Consider the following 22,131-nt stretch of genomic DNA (forward strand, 5'->3'; position numbering starts at 1 on the left):
TAATGGGAATGATCTGAAAATGCCTCTAAAGATGATGTCTGTTGACAGGTTTGTGCGTTTGCAAGAGTGTGGTTCATGGGTGGGCCACGAGCTGTCGGCACCAGACTATGTGTTTTGGTGTCACTGCTTTGACAAAGTTGACATGAAAGCATAAAAGTAGACATTTGCTTCTGACTCTGAGTAGCTCTTTCTTTACTTTGGGGTAGGGCTTCCTTTGGCACTCTTACAAACCTTAGTTACAGTTAATAAGTAAACCTTTTAATCCCAAATGCTGTACAGAATAAATTAGAAGAGCAACTGCAGTTCATCTCACTGGAAGTCCAAAAACTTCACTATCCATTTTCCCCCAAACATTCATTACCAAAGCTGTCAGAGGAAAATGTGAGAAATCCCTGCAAACAGGGATTTCTGTTCTAACCCAATCATTTGAAAAAATCCCTTAAGCCTTCCCCATAGGTAGAAGTTGATGAGGCTTTCTATAAAAATTCCCTCTGATTTTTGTTGCCAGACCTTACTATTGTCCAGATAACGATAAATTTAGACATTGTAATATTCATTCTGCCTTTGAAGCATCTCTTCTGAGTCAGACAGTGTTTTACATTTTTGGTAACATACCAAATGTGTAAGCTGTCTCCTAACATTTCATGGAAATCCCAGAACTGTTCATCCGCCTACAAGCTTCTGTTTTGAATGGTGGTGATAACAAGTCAAAGCCAAGGTATTATTGTACAAATATCCCTGGCATAATCCTACACCAAGCTGTCTCAGGAGAACCAGCCCAACCTGTTAAATGACTGGATGTTGTAAAAACAAGAGAAGTTGGGCACGGTTTAACTGGTACTAATTTTTGTGCCTACACTGAAGAGCTCTGGGAAGACGTCTTCAAGACTATCCACACAATTAAACTAAAATTAAATCAAAAAGTTTTCATAATGATGATCTAAACCATTTAGATACTGTCCTGGGTCTGGCTGGGATGGAGCTGACTTTCCTCATAGCACTGTAGCACTGTATTTTGAATTTGTGATGAAAATGGTGTTGATAAAGAATAATGCTTTGGCTACTGCTGAACAGTGCTTGCACTGCATCAAGGCCTCCTCTTTTTCTCCCTCTTCTCCTGCAGTGAGGGGGCTGGGGAAAGAGACTGGGAGGGCACACAGCTGACCAAAGGGCCATTCCATAGGACCAAAGGACCACACCGTATAATGGCACGGTCACCAGGCAAAGCTCAGGTAGAGGAAGAAAAAGTGCTTTCAGCTTCCAGGGTGGCTGCTGTTCTGAGACTGGCTCAGCATCAGTCTGCCTGAAGGAGGTGGTGAGTGATTTTCTTCCTTCCTTTTTTTTTTTTTTTTTTTTTTTTTTTGTCTTTTTCCTTCACCTGTTAAGCTGTCTTTATTTTGACCTGTGATTATTTTCAGGTTTATTCTTCTAATTTTCTCACCCTGTCCTGCTGTGGTTGGGGTGGTGAGTGAGCTGCTGAGTGGCTGCTCTGCTGCTGGCCAGGGTCAACCCACCGCATGAAATGGAAAGAAATGTTACAGCGGGGCTAGATGTAGAGAATAAAGATGTGCTTTTTCTTGAAATATCATTATTTGGAGGCCACCAAATGGGAGGAGCGGGACACGTGGATTAGAGGAACAAGGTATTTTTATGCTTGTGCTTTACTGTCACTGCTATCAAATCCTGGGCTCTTAGGATCTACCATGATACTCCTGAGCTTTCGTTATCTTAAAGGCTGTCAGGCAATCAGTCAAAAATTGGAAAAACAGAATCCAATTACACTGCTGTTTTGTCTCCATCCTGACCAAAACCCAGCACGAGAATTTTATTTTCCTCCTATCTCACCCTTACCTGCTGTGGATCATTTTCCTTCCTCAACACCGTTCTCTGTTTGCCTTCTCTCTCTCTGCCCCTGCCCAAAAAAGGACAGTTGATATCATCTTCAAATGCAGCTGGAAGATTATAAAACATGGGTTCCCCGCTATAATGGACTTTCCATCAAAACATAAGGGAATTAGGGATATAATTTAACTGCTTTCCTTCCTTTTTTCCTGCATATTTGAAAGACTCTCAACAAGAATTGTCCCAGTAGGGCCCCGAAGACTGACATCATATGTTAGCATTTAGTGTTGTAACAATGGGCCAGGGTTTAATTAACCTCCTAGCCCTTTGGGAGACCTGAGACAGAAGCTCCAGTTCCTCACAAAACCACTGCTGCCTCTCTCGCAGTTATTGAGCTCATTAATCTCTCTGATACTGTACTTAGGCCTACAGCTATATTTTATTTTGGTCAACTTAAAGTGCTAAATATTTTAGAGAGATAATGAAATTCCTTGTCCTGCCTTGCAGAAACCATCATTTAAACAAACCAGTAAGAGAGCTGAAAGGAAAACGAGGAAATGGAAATTCAGGAACAGAAAGAGGGGTCAAATATGTTGACTTCCTGCATTTATTTGTCACCTGTGACATGTGGGTTTGCATTTCAAAACATACAGAATAGGAAGAAGGGAACAGAGAAAAATTTAACCCTTTAATTGTTTAACCACCATACGATACACATATATAGCACACCTTAAACCAGCTCCTTGCTCTGACACAACCCCATCTTTCAAGTCAGACTTCATCCCTCTTCCAGGAGGAAGAGGTCCCAAAAGTCACAGACACTGCCCATGAAATATCTAGCCTGACACAAGCCATATAGCACGAGTCATGTTATACTGATGGGACTGCCTGGTGGCAGTGACTATCGGCTGCATAAATCTTTTACTCATCAGTAACAGCAAATATTACAGCTGAACGCTAACAATTGCAGCCATGAGAACTTTTGATGAAGACAATTTTAGATTCTGTATGGCACCCCACAAATCCCACTCAGAGAGAAGAGAAACTGGGGGCAAAGTGACCAGGCCACAAGATCAGCGTGGGTATACAAAGTAAATGTAGGAGAAATAAACGTCAGCTATTCCAGTTGAAACAGTTAATACTCAAACTGTAGTAAAAGAAAGTTAGCACAAAGAGCAAGCACAGTCTGCATTTTCAAAAGTGACAAGTGAGTTTATGTCCCTTGTTTTGGGAGAGAGAGGGAGCTCATTTTTCCAAGTTTGCTTTATCTCAGGCACCCTGAGCCCTGGTCCTGTAAGCATCCATCTAAGGGAGTCACGGCCCCCGTTCAGACCGCACACTGCAGGTGCCCTTGTCTAGAAACCAGGCTGCTGAGTAAGGAGGGAAGGAAGAGATGGTGCACGTTGCTGTTTGCACCAACCTAAAATACAGACAAAGCTGAGATGCACACAGGTTTGGAAAACAGTCTCTCTCCTTGGTCTGGAAATGTGCGTAGAGCCTTTTATCCATTCAGACAGACATCTCCTAGATTAATCTATTCCATTACAATGCACCTCAAAGTCAAGATCCTTCACAGTGGTGACCTCCTTGGTCACTGAGCCTATTGCTATAACAGATATGATAATACTCGTACTTAGGAGAAGCATTCACACAAGCTCTGGCTGGCTACAAACTGCCCCAAGTTCAGCCTCTTCTCTCTCACAGAATCATCATTTAAAGGGCTGATATAGTTCAGCTCCACTAATGTGATTAGGGAAAAGTTTCAGGCACCTGACACCAACAAACTGAGACGATGAAGAGAATTCGCTGACTGCTTTGCTACAGACCACACCAAAGAACGTTTTTGTATGTGAATATAATTCTTCTTTGCCAAGCAAGGTTGAAAAATTGGAGAGGACCACAGCATCATGATGGGCTGGTATGATTTTTTCGGGGGCACAAAACGTATGTACACTTGAAACAGGCTGTCTCTATTTCCAATAGAGACAGCATTTTGGACACTGTTGATATAAAGGAAAGTGGAAAAGGAAAAAATTTAATTGTGATTCAAGTGACCTCTCTTTCCCTTTCTGAAAAGCAAAATCCCATCCATTCATTTCAAAATGTAAGGTAAAAGCACAATGTTGTCGAAATCCCAATTTCCAAATGCTTTTTCTCTGTACATTTTGCTGTAAAAGATATACTTTTTTTTCCAACAGAGATCAGTTAAATTCACTTTTCAAATTTTTTTTTTTTTTTTTTTTTTTTGGTGATTAAACATTTGAGATCAGAGTCAACAGTTGTTTTCTGTAGTCTTCTAGATCTTCTTTTCTATACTAGTGTCTCTCTCTTTTTTTTTTTTTTTTTTTTTTTAATGGGGGTCGGGGAAGGGAAGAGATGAAGATGTGGGAATAAACCACAAGTGCATTTGTATTTTACTTCACTTATCAAAAACAGCTAGCAAGGTTAGGACATATTTTGGTTCAATGGAAGCATCTATATTGCAACTACAAAGACTAATGAGGAGATTGAAAATCTATGAAATTCTGTGGTGACTAAACCCTTAATCCCACTGCGTGACTGACCTTAGCTCTCATCTCTGAGAAAGGGGACAAGCACTCTACAGTGATGGGAGATTGTTGGAAGACATTCCTACTTATTTAACCTAAGTTTGCCTGTTTTCATACCTGCGTTGTTTACGTCTGTGTAGATGGCCAAGTTGACAGATGAATGAAGTGAGTTACTTTAGAGCTGACTGGAAGGAATTCATCATTTTCTGCACGTGCATGTAACTGTTTTTCTTTTCTGTTTCTTTTTTTCTTATCTGCCACATATTTATTAGTGATACTGTAAATTGATAAATAAATGCTGTCATTTTTTAAAGAAAATTGTTGGGTTATGGTGTCATGACACAGCTTGATTCTCAGTACACACACACAAAGTAATTAAAAAATATTTATGTCCAGCTGCTCACTTAAACATGAAGATCAGATATAACATTTCATTGTGCTGTATAAGATTTTTAAAGTTTTGGACTTGTAAATAATTTTGTATTTGACCGTGGCAATGAAACAAGTCTTGTACTAACTAAAGTGAAACAGGTCCTGGGCAAATGCTGATAAAAATGTTCAAATAAATGGAAATTATCATTAACAAGACATTGTATTAGAGATAAAACTGAAAGTATTCACCTGCTCTATGGGACAAGACCTGTTACACAGATGCTGTAATTATTTTTAAAGAACATTACTGGCCAAGCACATAATGTTAAGGTTGTGCTGAATTAAAAACCTAAACAGTGTGGCTTCTGTACATACTCAAAGCACCTTAGCACAATGCCACTGTGCAGTAAACACTTATGAGTAATACACTGGTATTTATAGCACTACCTTAGATTGCGTTTAGCTTTACACATGTATGGAGTGTTTTTCATTTTTTCACCCTTTATGGCAGGCAACTTTATAGCATGGTCTTCTGTATCTTAATTGCTTCTGTGAAAGTTTGAAAGGTATAAATTCTCTAAGTTTAGGGTTCTTGATTCTGAAGAAATTGCACACTTCCGAGGTGAACAGTGGATTTATGAGAAACAAATTAAAAGAACAGGATCTCAGTGTGCGGTACAGAAAGTGAACCTCATGAGTGCTGAAGTCTAATACAAAGACATGAGACCCAACAGTATATTAACCCTACACATGCAAAAACCTACATTATAAATACTTATGCTTTAAGGGCCGCATGTGAATGCCTTAGCTACTACTCCTTGCTCTGGGGTAGAAATATGGCCTTTGGCCCAGCTTTGCCCTCGCATCTCCTCCACCTCTACCTACCCACCTGCCCACGCCAGGCTCACGCCTGCTCCAGGAGCACACCTAATCACAGAACCATTATGGTCGGAAAAGCCCTCCAAGATCATCTGGTCCAGCCATCCCCCTACCACCACTGTCACCCACTAAACCCTGTCCCTCAGCACCACGTCCAACCTTTCCTTGAACACCCCCAGGGACGGTGACTCCACCACCTCCCTGGGCAACCCGTCCCAATGCCTGAGAAGAAACGTCTCCTCATTTCCAACCTAACCCCCCTAATGAACCTCAGAGCCAGCTGCCGGGCAGCTGAGACCCGCAGAGCCCATCTTCCAGACAAAAATAATAATAATAATAAAAACACCCAGGGGTCGCTTGGAGAAGCCTCCCGTCCCTCCCCCTTCGCCGCCCACCGCCCCGCTCCCTGCGGCCGCGCCCGGCCGGGCGGCGGCGGCGCTCCCCGGAAGCGGTAATGCTCCGCGCTGCTCCAGGAAGCGGATGGGCCCTGCGCCTTCCCCTCCGGAGCGGCGGGGAAGGAAGGGAAGGGAAAAGAAGGGGACGGAAAGCAACGGGGGGGCCCCGGCGGCAGCCCCCCGGCGGCGGCGTCTCCATGGCGGCGGGCGGGCGGGGGAGCCGCGGCTGAGGACGCCGCCCGCTCATGGACCCCGCCGCGGCGGCGGCCGCCGAGGAGGAGGAGGGCGGGGAGAAGCCGCCGGTGATCTACACCATGGAGAACAAGCCCATCGTCACCTGTGAGGGCGCCCGGCAGCGGGGGGTTGGTGGTTTGGGGGAGCGGGGGTCGCCCCGGAGCGGGTGGGCGGCTGTCGGCGGCTCTTTCCTCCCCCCGTGAGGAAAATGGCAGCAGGGAGGGGGCTGGGGGCAACGAGGGGGCTGGGGGCATTCAAGGGGGGCTGGTGGCACTCGAGGGGGGCTGAGGGGGGCTGGTGGCACACGAGGGGGTCGTCTCGAACTGGGGGTCGCCCCCTGGTGCCGTGGGGCGGTGGTCGATACAAACAAGTGGTTAGGGCCGTTGGGTGCTGAGGGGAGGACATGGAGGTATGGCCGTGAGGGAAGGACAGGGAGGTATGGCAGTCAAGCTCGAGCCCCGAACTTCTGGCCGGTGTGGCGGTGCTCAGGGTGTCAGGAGGAACAAGGTATCCTCTGCTGACGTTAAATTTAATCCGTAACTACCGTGCTTTAGTTTCACCTCAGCTTATTCGGCACGCCGCGGTGGTGAATTAGCCCTTCCAGGTGTCAGAGGTAGGCAGCCGGCACGCGTGGACGTCGGTCCCGATGGAAAATGTGAGCCCCTGCGCTCTCACAGGCGTGGAGGGTGGCACACAAAGTTCACGCAAAGCCAGCACGTGAACTGCGGCTGTAAGGCTGCTAACGCCACGGGACGGCAAAAGGGATCGGCCGGAGAATTCTGCGCTGGTCAAAAGTAACGCTGCCGGTGGCACAAGGAGCGAGATACTTGGTTTTATCAGTAAGGCACTGGGAGTGCTTCATGCGCTTGTGCGACAGAAACTTGTTTCACGGTTGTGTGTTGTCTTTGCACAGAGTAAGCATTATTTTTTGTGACCGATGATTAACATTTTCAATGTCGGTATTTAGAAAAATAACCAACTGCAATTATACAGTACAGCTGCAAAATTCCATGTCTGTATGTATACTGTTTTCTCCAGACTCTGTTTCATAAATGTGCTCTGCTTAAACTTTCTCATTGATTTTGGATGCAGTTCCTAATCTGAAGTCAGTGGTATCTGGGCTGAATGTGCAGTACTCATCTACTTCAAGACACCTTTGAAAGCCATTTCACTTCAGGTGAAAGATGGAAAAATGTGCATACTGGAAATGTAACGGATATCTTTGCCACCCTTTCTGGTGTTATGGTACAGCTCAGGTTGTGGTAGAGAGCGTTTTAGGTTTGCTGGTTTTATATTATATCCAGAATTGGCATTGGCGTGTGTGTGTGTCTTTTGTGGGGGAGGAGATGGGGTGCCTATCAGTCCTTACTGGTCCTGTGTGGTTGGAATATGTAAAATACCATTCAGCCTGTTGAAGTACATGTAGTTTTACCTCAGGGTTGCTTTTTTTTTTTTTTTTTTTTTTTTTTTTTTGGTGTTAAATGCAGGAAAGAGCTCTGGTCTCTTTGCGCAAGGAAATTTTGAAAATTGCAAACATTAAATTCCATCAGTTTCAGTCAAACCCAATCATCTGATTTTAAAAATAATTATGACTTTCACATATGAGTGTTTTCTGAGGTTGCAAAATGTTTTGCACTCATCATCAAGCAGTTTGATGGCAGCATATCTACGAATGAGATGTAAGGTAAATGTTATATATCACTTGTGCACCGTGCTGCTGGACTAAAGGAATCTTCTCTGGGGTTGTGAACAACCATGACAGTAGTGTCTTTACTGATGTGAATTGCAACGGATTGGTCCTAATGAACTGAGTACAGAAAATAAAGCTAATTGGGCAAAAGTGCTCAGAGATGACCTCTCTGGCGAATGCAGTAAGAGTGACTTGCTATCGTTTTTAAACTAAAACATTTACTCTTAATGGTGGGAATGCATTTTGCTCTAGCTGCTTTAGTTTCCTTTCTTCTCTGTCCAGAGAATATGACTACTTGGAGACTATGGATTTTCAAATAAATGCATTCAACATAAACAACTTGAGGGAAAGCTTTTCTGACCATTACAGTGCTGGTGATTTATGAGGAGATGAAGTGTGGCCTTTCAGGAAAGGGATTGTTGACTCAGATTTGGTTCGTTGGAAAATACATTCAAAGCTACAGTATTAGAAGCTGCTCAGCCAATACAACTTGTTTTGTTGTCCTGATTTCAGGCAGTTGAAGTTGTCTGGTGTAATTGCTCCCCCCTTAGTTAAAACTAGTCGTAATTAAAAATGGTCAAAAGACAATATAAAGGAGGAGTGAAGGTTAACTGAGGAACATAATTATTTCCTTTTGCTACAAAACCTAGATTAATCTTTGTCAGGTAAACATTTGTATCATGAAATACTCCTATTAGCTTTCAGGGTTTCTTATTAATGGAGAACTGAAGAGAAAAGTTTGTAGGGTTTTTTTGGAATGAGAGTTGTTTACAATGCTGTGCATACATACAGCGATGTTTTGTAAACAAATGTTCTTATCTACTTGAAATAAATTTGAGAGTACTCTGAAAGGCATGCTTCTGCAGAGAACAAACTGAAAAAGAGTTCTGCTTTCCAATCTGTGAGTTTGTCTGTATTGTAAAAGTAATCATTTGCTGCAGTGGTACGATCCCAAACACAGCAATCTATGTATGTATGGGCTCTGGCCTGTAGAAAAAAAAAAATGGTAGCTTCCCTGGGGCTTGTATGTCAATAGCAAATGCAGTTTTTGACACTACTCTTTCCATGTAAGTACTGTAATTCCTTATATATATATATATATATATATATTTTTTTTTTTTTCCTTGGGATATGTATGTAGCTGCGTTAGTCTTGTATGTAAGGTATTTGTATTGCTGGAGAATTTAGATTAACAGAAGTCAGTTCTGCAAACCAACAGCTTCTGAAGGCATTTTCTCTAAACAAGCGGACAACCTCGTTTTCTAAGTGTGGAAAAAGTAGTGTGTTCACAGAAAGATGCAGTTCCTCTGTTTTTTCCCCCATTTTCTCAAAGTGGCAGCATCCCATGTAGTGCCAGGTCATTCCCATCAGTTAGATCTGAGTTCCCCAATGGCTTCTTTCCAGATCAGTTTGACTCATGTTTGTATACTGTCAGTCTGGAACCCAGTAGGGACCGTCACGGTCCGGCTGTGGTTGTTCTCATTGTGGCACATTACCTTGCAAACTCTGACGAGTCAGCTTCCAGCTCTCTCACTGCTGTAGAAGTAATGTTTTTACCATCGTTAATTGTTTTTTTATTTGAAGAGGCAAGTTGAGTGTTTGCCTCTGACATCTTTAACTTAGGTGCTTTCTTTGCAATATTGACTCGACGTAATCTTTAAAACAATGCAGAGTGCTTTCCTAGGAAACCTAAGCAGTGCTGCTTCCTTCTCTTCGGTCATATTTTCAATTTAATTCGAAAAAGTCTTTGGAACATTTACATAATGTTCATGCAGATATATCAACCAAGTGTTCTGGTGGAAAAACTTGTTGTTATGTACCTGGCTTGCACTTAAATGATTGCACTTTGTCATTTTCCATGTCTTTACAGCTCTTTAGCAAGCTGAAGGCAATCCTGCTAAATTAAATAATTTAATAACATTTTCCAAGCTTCCTTACCAAGCTGTTCTTTTGCAATTATTGCCATGTAGTTGTTGAATATTCCTTATCAGCTTGTAGCATCTGTTTTTATATATATTTATATATAGCATGTGTGTGTATTTGTTCTCAGCTGTCAATACTCTTGGTAGGAAGGACTTGATATATTTCTCTAGAGAGAATAGGGTACATGGATTTCATCTGATCCACGTGCAGAATGTGCACACTCAAGGCAAATGCACACAAAAGCAAAACCATCAGCAAAGCCTGCAAATGGAAACTGTAAATATCTACAAGAACAGCATAAACTGGAAAGACTAATACAGGGAAAGGGGATGCGGGAGGAATTTCACATCTCTTTGGAGTGTGAGTAAATGCTTACAGTTAAAGATACTGTTCTGGACTGGAAGAGCTTGATTCAAAAGGTCTTTGTAGCTAGCAGGCAGAGGAATTAAGATGTGTTGAACAAGAAGTGGCCCATGTAGGCCAAGTGATGAGCGTGGTTTGCCACTAGTGAGACTCTTCAAACAGCTGTACCCTGTAGAAGTGTGTACTCTGGTCTCAAACAGGACTCCTGGTTGCATTGTAATTCTTTATTATTGTCTCATTGATCCAATATTATTCTGTATTTACATCTAATTACCTTCGTCATGAGAAGAGGCAGCGTATTCTTGTTAGCCTAAACCCCTGTTCAATAAACTTGGTGTGGCAGCAGAAGGTAAAGACACAACGTTTTACTAAAAGGAATTTCTTCTGCAGGCTACTAGTGAGTTAGGTAATTTTTTTATATTTTTGTCTATGTGTTTCAGTTTTTAGCCGTCATTTGAAAATGAAGCCAGGTCGGGGAGCAGGACGACCTTCTGAAAACCAAACCCGCCACCTTAACACAATGAAAATCTTCAAAAATTTTAGATGGATACCATTATAATAGGCTAGTGAATTATGAAAAAAAAGATTCGTAGCAGAACTTTTTACCAGTGGAAAAGTGGGATCAGAAAGATTAGCATTGAACAATATTTGGGAATAAAAACTAAACAAACCCACTAAAGTGTAGTCTTGGCACTGAGCTCTCTTGTAGGTATTCGGAGCCTTTTGTCTCGGTTGACTGGGTTTTTCATTGGTATCAAAGAAAAATATTTGTCTACTTTAGTCATCTGACCTCAGGAGTTTTCTTTTTGCGCTGCCTGTGTAGTTAGTGGGTTGGGATAATTTCCTCCAGAGGAAAATATAGACTGTGGGATGTTCAGATACTGCACTCACAAGGCCTCTAAGCAGCTAAAAAGTTTGGGATGTGTTAGAAAAGGAAGAAATAGATTCTTGGGGATTTGGGTGGGTTTGGGGCAGGCATCAATTGAAATGTTAATGTTTTCATGGTTCCTGTGTCAGAGAGCTGTCACACAGAGCTACTCCAGAGAGTCCTGGTGAGTTTGGCATCCTGCATCTCGTGCTGTGACCGCACAGACCTGCAGCCAGCAGTGCCCTTCGTGAGGGAAGGGGGGTGGCTGCACTGAATTCATGTGCTATAATGTCAGGGAGAAAGACAAGGAGGAAGGAATGGAGAAAACTTAAAACATGGGCCCAGTAACATTGCACAAGGCATAACTTGAACCTTCGTGTAATCTTCTGGAGTGGGGCACTCAGTCAGCTTTGCGTTACGCTGCCACCCAAACAAAGGGCGTTCTGGCATTAGTTGCCCCTCTCAGTGCTTGCTTTATTTCACCTTCAAAGGTTTTCCAAAGGCTGAGGTTTATGGTTATGATGTGCACTACAGGGATACAGCCTGTCCCTGGACTAAAGTTGTATACGTTCTTTACTTAGTTGTGTAACGAGGTTTTCCAACCAGGTTCACGATCCAGACTTGTATGAGTTAGTTTGGTTCCTCATGTGCCTGGCCTGGCCATCTGAACAAAACGTTTTGGAGCTCCAGCTGGGGGATGTCAAGTGGTTGTGGGCCATAAAAATTCTTTTAAAATTATGCTCTCTGCCTCATTGTTTGATTTAGGCTTATGGTAAAACCCTTTTAAGACTTTGCCGTGCTTTATTTGCATTTGATTTCTGGACAGATACCTGTCTGTCTAGATTTGTTTGTGAACTATTGAGATAAGTGACGAAAGGCATGCCTTCTCAGTTTTGTGGGATGGAAAGAAGGGAAACATACTTGCCGTCTCCTTTCTTCCCGTTCTCCAGAAGCGTTTCTGGCTAAGGTATATCATTTGAGTGTTAGTGCGTTCTATTATTTTGATAGTTAAAATAAATGTTACTGCTTCACTTACAGAACCATCCCATACTGGAGTGGATTAGTTAAGAAGTTCCTGTGCTTTTTTCTTTATTTTGGGGGTGAGGAGAGGCAGAGAGAGGAGGCTGCATGTGTGCTTTTGTTCTTTTTTTAATAAAATTTTTATTTTGACATCCAGGTGGAGAGTGGATTAATGGAGATACACATGCTAGAAAAGCTGAGATGGGTACTCCAGAGGGTATGGATTAGCAGGACTTCCTATTCCAATCAATAAAATAAAAATCCCGTATTCAAATAAAACAGTCAAAGGCTTATTAGATTTATTCAAAAAATGGAGAAGTTACAGAGTATATTTTTAAATTGTGTATAAATGCGTAATTATGAATATAAATCTATTAAATCTAATTTGATTTCTTTGTAGAAGATATTTATGAGACAAACTTAAATAATATAATAAAACTAAAGATGTCCTCATATAATTATTTTAAGTGATAAAGGATTTTATTCCCACGTTACCATCTCTACTGGGATATTTAGGTCTTGTTTAATTCTGGCAGTACTCAGCGAAGAAAATCCTCCTCTTTGGATTCCTCCTCCAGCTTTGGCTGGGAGTACTTTCCCTGCATTACTGACAGTCCTTGGGGTGAGAGATTTGTGTTGAGACCCATCCACTGAAGTGAACTCGCCGTGCTAAAACGGTGCTCAGGCATCCAGCCACATGGCTCTCCATTTAGTGCATGTGCTTTTTTGTTTGCTTGCTTAAATAACAACAGCAACAGCAAATCTTTAAAGCAATTCTCCAGCTTTTTGTTCTCCAGACTTCTGGTGTTTGCTGTAATTTTGGATTCCAGGGAGTACTTATAATTTTGGAGCGTTTCATTCAAAATTCACTTAGATGGAAGGGAAAATTAATGTGTGTGGGTTTTATTTATTTATTTATTTTATTTTCAGTATTTTCAGAAGTAAGTCATGGGTGCAGCAACTACTGAAGCTGCAGAGACGTCCTCAGAACAGAATGAGACCTCTGCAGTGCTTCGTGTCTCTCGAGTCTCGGGCACCTGGCACAACAACCCTCCAAAACAATCCTGATCTTGCAGGAGTTTTGTTCTGTTACTCAGGAAGGTTGTGCTTGTATTGCCTGCTTATTGAGATGTTCTCCCCTTCTCCAGCAGCAGCCCAGAAGCAGACGGTAAACAAATTACTGTGCACCTTGACAGCCTTATGCTCCTTTCCAAGCTGATCCTACTAACCAGTCCCAGTGCTGGCCCTGTGTCTTTGCTGTGCTAGAGTTGCCTGCTGCTAACCGCATTTGTAGTGTCTGATGGAGGGTTCAAATGTGCCCATGACAGCAGAGACAGGGTCTGGTTGAGCAGAACCTCAGGCGTTACAGCCCTTTGGGGGTCTGCAGGATTTGGTAGCAGCGTTTGGTCCGTGTTCAAAAGATAAGCTGATACAATTTGCATTGAAGGGCCATTCTCCTTTTTCTTCTAATCACTGAGGATAGTCTTGCACTGATGATAAAATGCATTCTTTATATATTCTTCATTCCCTCAAAACCAATGCACGAGGAGGAAAAGCTAACTGGTTTTGAATCCAATTTAACTTCTCTTCAGCTGATAATGCGATGTGGTTATCTGTAATAGGAGGGTGCTTCAGTATTATCCCTTAGTAGCTTCTCTGTGTTGTGGAGAAATTCTTTTTACTCAAGGTGTTGCATTCTCCAATGTTTTGGGGTACATACTGGATGTTGAGGTGCATACAGAAAGAGCACAGGAACTGTGCTATGCTGCTTTCTCATCGTCAGGCTCGAAGCTTCATGGACTATCACTTTAATGTGGTCAGTGTGCTGTTGCTAAATCACGGAGCCATATTTCTCTTTCTATGGGCAGTAATGAGTTGCAAATCAATAAACAGTTCTCCATGGCCTAGCTCATCGAGATGTTGTAACTTGGTATGAGACAGCATTAGCAATATGACTAATACTTGTTTCGGTATTCATTTTGTTTATGGTATTATATTAAAGATTTAGTGTGGTACACTTAATTCAGACAGAGGAAGATGGAAGTGAAGAGTAAAGTGCTTGTTTAGAAACTTTCTGGAGACCTAAGGCTGGAGCACTAATAATAGAGTGTTTATTTGTTTATTTAATTTTAAGCTATTCTAGGAAATTGTGTCACTGAGTAACAGCTACTTTGGTCAGATGTTAGAAGACCTGGCTTGGCTTATTTTGTCATTTAATCAGATTTTTTTTATTATTATTATGCAACAGGACAGAATTTAAGAATTTATATTTGTAGGCTGCAGATGGTGTATTATGGTGGGCCCTGTGTTTTGTTCCACCTTGTATATAAGCAGCTGCCCCAGCGGTGCTGGCATTTAGTGCAGTTGTTCAAAGCCCAGATCTGTGCGTCTGTGTAGGGCCAGCTCCAGGGGCTCTGCCTCGTGTTAACAGACCTGGTGTTTCTGAGGGCAGCAAAACAGTGGGCTGCTTCGTACTGGCAGCAGCCCCAGGTAATGGAGGGAGGGGAACTGAACCCAGTAAAGCACTGACTCTGGCGAAGGAGTTGCTTGTTTATTTGTTTTGAAGTTGGACCAGCTGTATGGGTGATACTCTGTTCCTAAGAGAGCGGTTTTCTTATTGGTATGTGGAAAACTGTAATAGGAAGGTATAACAGCATATGTATTATTTGCCATGTGTATTAAAGTGTTGTATTAGGTTGGGAGAGCACCTGATTTAAAGAAAAATAGGGCAAAAAAAGTATAGTGCTAGACTCCAGTTTCCATGTACCAGAAAAAATTACATCTCTTTATTCAAACAAGCTACTGATAGCATAGTTTATTAATCTTTTGTGTAATTTGCACGTGATGATAAACTAATCTCTTTCATGTTTAGGTGCTGGAGATCAGAATTTATTTACTTCCCTGTATCCTACGCTTTCTCAGCAGCTTCCGAGAGAACCCATGGAATGGAGGAGGTAAATTTACATTTGGTTAGGTCGTACTATTTCAGTGTGTTACTAGACTTGGGAAGGTGTGCGTGTGTGCTCTGAGAAGCTCTTACTGTAAATTGAATCAAATATGACAGCTGCCTTAGTAAGACAAGGTAAATGTTGTGTCCCTGATCATTTCAGCACTTCAGCTATGTTGAACTTCCCCTGAAGAAAAATAATAGGAGTGCCGTGTTTCTTTTGGTTGTCATTGGTTTGTGTTGATATGTGCCTTGGTATGCTTTGGATGTTTTGAAAGGGATGTGCTGCTCTTTTTCATGAGAATATAGGTACAATTTAAGTAGAATTAGATGAAACTTGATGCAAAAAGATTGGTATGGCACACTGTTCTGGTGGGAGAAAAGTATTTTGGGAATTCTCCTATTTGGAATTTTCTACTTTTAGAAGCTTAGAGATGTAAGAAATTTTTTAATGAAAGTTGAAAAGTTCTAGCTCCTGTTCTTGCAAAAAGGAGCATCTGTAACATTTCAAGTGATACCACATTTTAGTTAACAAACTACAGTAAGCACAGTTTTTGACTTTCCCGTACCAGAATGTTTCAGTTTGTTCCTCTTCCACAAAATTTTCATTTTTGAAAATGTTCTGCAACTTAGGTCGTGATCACTAATTTCAGTTTTTAAACTTTGCAGATCTTATGGCCGTGCTCCGAAGATGATTCATCTAGAATCTAACTTTGTGCAGTTTAAAGAGGAGCTACTACCCAAAGAGGGGAATAAGGCTCTTCTGACTTTTCCCTTTCTTCATATTTATTGGACAGAATGTTGTGTAAGTATTAGGAAAGCAAAATGAAAAATTGGGTACTCAGACTTAAATTGTTTGGCTTTCTAACTGCCCTCCCTGGTATTTTTCAGTTGCTCTTCATGATATTTAAACAATTGAGTTTGTGTTGCTTGGGCATGAATACCTGATATATTGGAAACTTTTGTCAACTTGAGTACTTTTCACCATAAGCGGTATTTGTAATGTTGCTTTGTGCAAAGAGGAAAGGCTTTTGAATGACCTGCGTTCAGTACCTTGGCATGAAAAAACCCGAAGTCTAACAGCATTGTTGCAGTAGCACAGCACACCTGCTACATAATGCACAAATGTGGCCAGATTATTTCAGTTATCATCTATTCATGAGATTAAGTCTTTAAAAAAATCTCTGTTTTATTTAACCTTTTTTTAAGCAATTAATATACATCAGCAGTCTTAACTGTTGTATTGGGCTTACGTGGCAAGGTTTTGGTATTGGGGGTGCTGCAGGGGTGGTCTCTGTGAGCGGAACCCAGCACCTGCCCCATGTCAGACCAGAGCCACCTCCAAAGGGACCTGCTGCTGGCCAGAGCTGAGCCAGGGGGTGATACTGGGTGGGCCTCTGCAAGAGCAGAGTTAAGGAAGGGAAAAACACCATGCAACAGCAGCTGGGAGAGAGGGGTGAGAACATGTGAGGGAACCAGCCCTGCAGCCCCCCAGGTCAGTGCAGCAGGAGGGCAGGAGGTGCTCCAGGCAGGCAGCAGCAGTTCCCCTGCGGGCTGTGGAGAGGCCCCTGGTGGAGCAGGCTGTCCCCCTGCAGCCCATGGGTCCCACACGGAGCAGATCTCCACGCTGGAGCCCACGTGGAGCAGGTGGATGTGGCCTGGAGGAGGCTGCGGCCCATGGAGAGCCCCCGCAGGAGCAGGCCCCGGGCCGGAGCTGCAGCCCGTGGAGAGGAGCCCACGCAGGAGAAGGGGGTCTCAGGGGAGCTGCCGCCTGTGGGGGATCCGTGCTGGAGCAGTTTGCTCCTGGGGGATGGACCCCGTGGTACGGAGCCGTGTGGGAGCAGTTCTTGAAGAGCTGCTGCCCCCGCAGGCTCAGCTGGGGAAGGACGGCATCCCGTGGGAGGGACCCCACGTGGAGCAGGGGCAGGGAGGGACCGTGAGGGAGCAGTGGTGACGAAGCATCAGGGACTGACCCCAGCCACCATTCCCTCTTCCTCTGCACTGCTTGGGGGAAGGAGGTGGAAGAAGGTGGATGGGGGGAAAATGTTTTTAATTTGCTTTTCGTTTCTCACTATTCTAGTCTGCTAGTGATAGGCAATAAATTATATTAATCGCCCTATGCTGAGTCTGTTTTGCCTGGAACACTAATCGGTGAGCCCCTTTTCTTCATATTTTCTCCCCTTGTTCTTTTGAGTAGGGGGGAGTGAGAGAGTGGTGAGGTGGAGTTTAGCTGCCCATTAGTGTGAAACCACCACAACGGGGCAGGATTTAGCAAGCCTTAATTCTATTTATCTGCAGTTCTGATTCTTTTAGATATGTTTTTATGTTTTTTCTTCTTTTGGAACAAAATTTGCTGTTTGATCTGGTGATTCACCACTTCTCATCCCAGGACACGGAAGTCTACAAAACTACAGTCAAGGATGACATCACCAAGTGGCAGAATGTTCTCAAAGCTCACAACTCAGTGGACTGGCTAATTGTAGTAGTCGAGAGTGATGCCAAGAAAAAGAACAAAACAAATATCCTTCCCCGAACCTCTATAGTAGATAAAATAAGAAATGACTTCTGTAACAAACAAAGTGACAGGTAAGGATTCTTTTACTGGCAGACTACTTAACCTTTAACTAGTGTGTTGATTGAATCAGTAGTGTGATTCCCTGTGTAATAGTTTCCTTGCTCATTTAAGAATCTTCTCTGTTTCCATTATTTAAAGCAATAAAGGGAGGACTTCATTTTCTGTAGTGGATTAGTGGTGGTTTGGAATTGGTTTCAAAAACCTTTCAGGAATACTGAGATCTCCTTAGCAGTGTGCTAACAATCAGATTTCAGAACCGCACCTTCAGAAATAATCAACTTAAGACATCTGAAGAAAATGGATTTATTCTAAGGAAAATAATGATGAATATAATGTATGAAACTATTTCTTGCCTTCATTAAAGTTAACAAATATAAACAAATGTGAATGTGAAAAATGTGAACGTGAAACTAACTTTGATACATAATTTCTTCCTTATTTTGAAACACTGCACTGAATATATTCTATATTTTCATGTTGTTTTAATCTCAAGAGTAAACGTTAAGTAGGAGATCTTCCCCCTAATAATGGGTGATGATTTAAAAGGGTAGGTGGAAGCACTCATTGTGCCTTTGTGTGAGCTGACAACGACTGGCAAGTCAGCATGTTATAACATGCTGCACATTGGCAGTTTGTTTTTTTTGTTGTACCTAGACAGTGTTTGCTATATTACAGATTATTTGGTCAAATAGTTCAAAAACTCTGAATCAATTTATTGTTTTCTATCTACTTGGTTGGCTTGGTTTAATCGTTTTGCCATAAGACATTACTTTTCTAACCAAAAATGGTATTCTGTTTGGCTGGGAGACTTTCCTGGCTTTAAAGTTGTCTTTTCTTTTTTGATCATTATTAGATTATCATATAAAAACTGAGGAGAGAAATGCTCTAAATAAGGCTTATTTATTTGTGATTTGTAAAAAAAAAAAAAAAAAAGGCAATGGAAGTTCTAGCACATAGTATGTGTAAAACAAATTGACAACCTGCAAGAATATACTGTATAGTTACATTTTAAAGGGCTTGGGAAAGGCTGACTATATATGGTCTAATGGATCTTGAGTTCTGCCTTGCATAATCCTTGCCAGGAGTAAACATAATTATTGTTCTGCCAATTATATTTCTAAGTAGGTTTTTTTCCTTTGCTAGCTACAGCATTACTTATATTTAAGTAATCGAAATAATGTATCCATTATTTGCTTAAAAAAAAAAAAAGTAAAGCGTTATAATACTCATTGCATGGAAAACACTTAACTCTTTTCCATAAAATACAGTGCAGCCTTAAACATACGTGGGAAAGTTTAAGAAACGAACAAAAAAACAGACCACTCTGCCTCCCTACCCCTCCCAACTTATTTTTTCCCGTTGATTAATATTGAATTAAAAGCTCAATTGTATTCACTGTGAACCTGTCAGATGTGCACAGTATTTAAGTGCATATATGCATGTTTTTTTATGTTTTATACCTCCCTCAAATTAATTTTAATCCATCTCTCTACAGATGTGTGGTACTTTCTGACCCTTTGAAAGACTCTTCCCGCTCTCAGGAATCTTGGAATGCCTTCCTGACCAAACTCAGGACATTGCTTCTCATGTCTTTTACCAAAAACCTAGGCAAGTTTGAAGATGACATGAGGACTTTGAGAGAGAAAAGGACTGAGCCAGGATGGAGCTTCTGCGAGTATTTCATGGTCCAGGTAAGAGTCCCTTTTTATAAGGAAAAAAGTACTTGAGTCCTAGTTCTAATAAGGGCTAGTTCTAATAATGTCTTTCTGGTATTTTTGATGTTCTGCTCATCCTTTGAGGTAGGAGAGCAGGGAAGATGAAGACGGGTATTAAAGCAAGATTTTTCAGATTGACAAGCCTGAAGAGATTGTGTGCTGTATTATACATAACACAAACCTGCTGCAAACAAAGTTTTATGAACCTCAACAGTAGCAGGCACAAATTAAAACTCCTTCTAGTTGCAGTAGTTCCTCTTGAATTTTGGATAAACGTCCAATTACTGTAATTGTGCAAAGACACTCAATCTTATAATTGGTATTAAATGTAAATATTGCTATGCTTTCTTTGCTTAGTTTATTATCAGTATGCGTTGAGAGGATTTTTTTAGAGAAGTGTCTGCTTTAAAGTAATTCTGAATAGAGAATGCCCTTGAATTTTTTTTTTTCTAAATATGTCTGTTTTACATGATATAGAGAAAAGCAAGAAACTCTTTTTCAGTAGAACTGGAAGTCTCAATTCCTTTGAATTTTCTAGTCCCTGAACAGTTTCTTTTCCTACACTAATTCTCCCTCATCTTCATGTCTCCTCTGATTTCATGTGCTGCCACTTGCATGTGATACATCTACTTCGCAGACTTTCTACCTACAGCTTTGGCTCCCTTTTCTGTGTACAACTGAGCCTTTATTGATACTGCAGTGGTGTTTTCTCAGTGTAAACAGAGGAGGTGTTATTATGGGAGATGAGTGTTGAACAACTGTTTTTTTGAAACTTGAACTTTCAGTAGATGTATAAACAATATCTTGTAGTGAATCACGATCTGAATAGAACTGAATTAACTGGCGTAGCTGTACAACTGTAGCTTTCTTTGTGAACCTCATTGTGTGAAGAGGGAATGGTGCATCCAGTACAGTGGCAGATTTTCTTTTGTTCGTGATTACTGGAAGGGGAAGAATGCTGGAAAAAGTGCTACTTGAAGCTCTACATGCAGATGGATAGCTTGTAATACCGTACACGACTGATTTCAGTAACAGGCACATTGTCTTGTTTGTGTGTCAAAAGGAAGAACTGGCCTTTGTATTTGAGATGCTGCAGCAATTTGAGGATGCGCTAGTGCAGTATGATGAACTGGATGCCTTGTTTTCTCAATACGTTGTCAACTTTGGGGCTGGTGGTAAGTGTCTTAAAACGGTAAATAAGTGTTAACTGTATTCGTTTCTTTGCTATGCTTCTGCTAAAACAGCACAATGCCTCGGGTGCCACGTGCCTACAAGGGAGATGGCGATGGTATGTTGCAGTGAAGATTCACTGGGCAGTTTATGCCCCTGTTTTATGTTGAATGCAAACTCCATTTTTTGCTTTTGGGCCTCAGAGATTAAAAACAGTATTTAATGAAAACCTGCATTTTGCTTTTATTCAATTATCGTTATAAAGAGAGCTCTGAAACTCTGTAATTACCTAAGTATCGATCTGGCTGGGATGCAGTTACTGTTCTCACAGTTCACTGCTGAGTTACTTAATAAAGAGCTTCTAGAACAAATGCATCCAGTTTTGCTTCAAATTACATGAGACGTTTCTATTCAGGTTTGTAGTGATTAACAATTATGTGCTTAATCTGCACTACAGAAGACAGCCGTCTCTTTACAAAAAAATTGCTGTGCAAGAAATATCAACTTGTTACTGCTCTAATTAGCCAAAGTGTGTGCTGTTATATAACATCTCTAATCAGGTGTGTGTGTTATGAATCTGGTGAAAGTGCAGTGCAGGAGTAATTGCAGTGAAATATATTTGTTCTGGCTAAACCTGAAAGTGAAGGCACATCCATCAATGATGGCTGAGTACGAAATGCTTAGGTGGATAAAGCTTGTTTGTTTTGAACTTCAGGTAGGATTAATCGCTGAGAAATACATTACCAATTTATTGCCACTATACTAATAGCAAATATGTAATTAAAACAAAATGCACATGGGGTTTGAATGCTCTAAAATTCAGTTGTTGACTTAGCTATGGAATTTCTGTTCTTCTGTTTTAATGTTAAGGCATCAAATTTATCATGGACAAATAATTTAAGAAAGAGTAAGCAAGCTTGTGACCTCGAAGCAGGGGGGGGGAAAAAGGCTTTAACAGCAGTGATTGATTCTTGGATGTTAACTTTATTTACTTAGATGGTGCAAACTGGCTGACGTTTTTTTGCCAGCCAGTGAGGAGCTGGAATGGTCTAATTCTCCGAAAACCTATAGACATGGAGAAGAGAGAGCTAATTCAGAATCAAGAAGCTACTCTACTGGACTTGCGTAGTTACTTATTTTCTCGCCAGTGCACGTTGTTAATCTTCCTGCAGAGGCCATGGGAGGTTTCCCAGAGAGCACTGGAGCTTCTTCATAACTGTGTGCAAGAGCTCAAGCTATTAGAAGTGAGTCTGTATAATATATTCCATTATGCAAATTATTTTATCCAATGATGATCTAACGAGATTGTTTTAGTTTAGGTATGGGCACTGGAATACAGTAAGCATGGGCTGTGAGGTCTCAAAATGATGCTGTAATACCAGATTGTAACAGTGCTAGACTTGAATGTTTCATGATGCTGTTGTCTTTGAAAGAAATTGGAGACATCACATTTAACAACCGAACCTGTATTTAGTTAAAATAGTCTAGTCCTCACCTGGAAAGTTAACAGGTAATTTACCTGGCAGGTAATTTGTGTTCTTCTTTCCTAGATTTATTACTGAGCTCTTGAGTTACAATATATTGAAATC

General features: G+C 41.4%; 1 protein-coding gene across 1 annotated transcript in view; it reads left to right on the plus strand.

The window, feature by feature from the left end:
- The first annotated feature begins 6,090 nt into the window (after nt 1-6,090).
- Nucleotides 6,091-22,131, plus strand: part of TRAPPC10 (trafficking protein particle complex 10) — a 41,550-nt gene continuing 25,509 nt past the window's right edge. Inside the window, exons 1-7 of the mRNA XM_035315944.1 lie at nt 6,091-6,376; nt 15,008-15,089; nt 15,752-15,887; nt 17,472-17,668; nt 19,153-19,348; nt 20,436-20,547; nt 21,539-21,786. Of these exons, the coding sequence (XP_035171835.1) occupies nt 6,283-6,376; nt 15,008-15,089; nt 15,752-15,887; nt 17,472-17,668; nt 19,153-19,348; nt 20,436-20,547; nt 21,539-21,786 (1,065 nt within the window). The 5' untranslated portion in view covers nt 6,091-6,282. The remainder of the gene's footprint in view (nt 6,377-15,007; nt 15,090-15,751; nt 15,888-17,471; nt 17,669-19,152; nt 19,349-20,435; nt 20,548-21,538; nt 21,787-22,131) is intronic.

This window comes from Oxyura jamaicensis, chromosome 1, assembly GCF_011077185.1.
Source record: "Oxyura jamaicensis isolate SHBP4307 breed ruddy duck chromosome 1, BPBGC_Ojam_1.0, whole genome shotgun sequence".
NCBI classification, from domain to species: Eukaryota; Metazoa; Chordata; class Aves; order Anseriformes; family Anatidae; genus Oxyura; species Oxyura jamaicensis.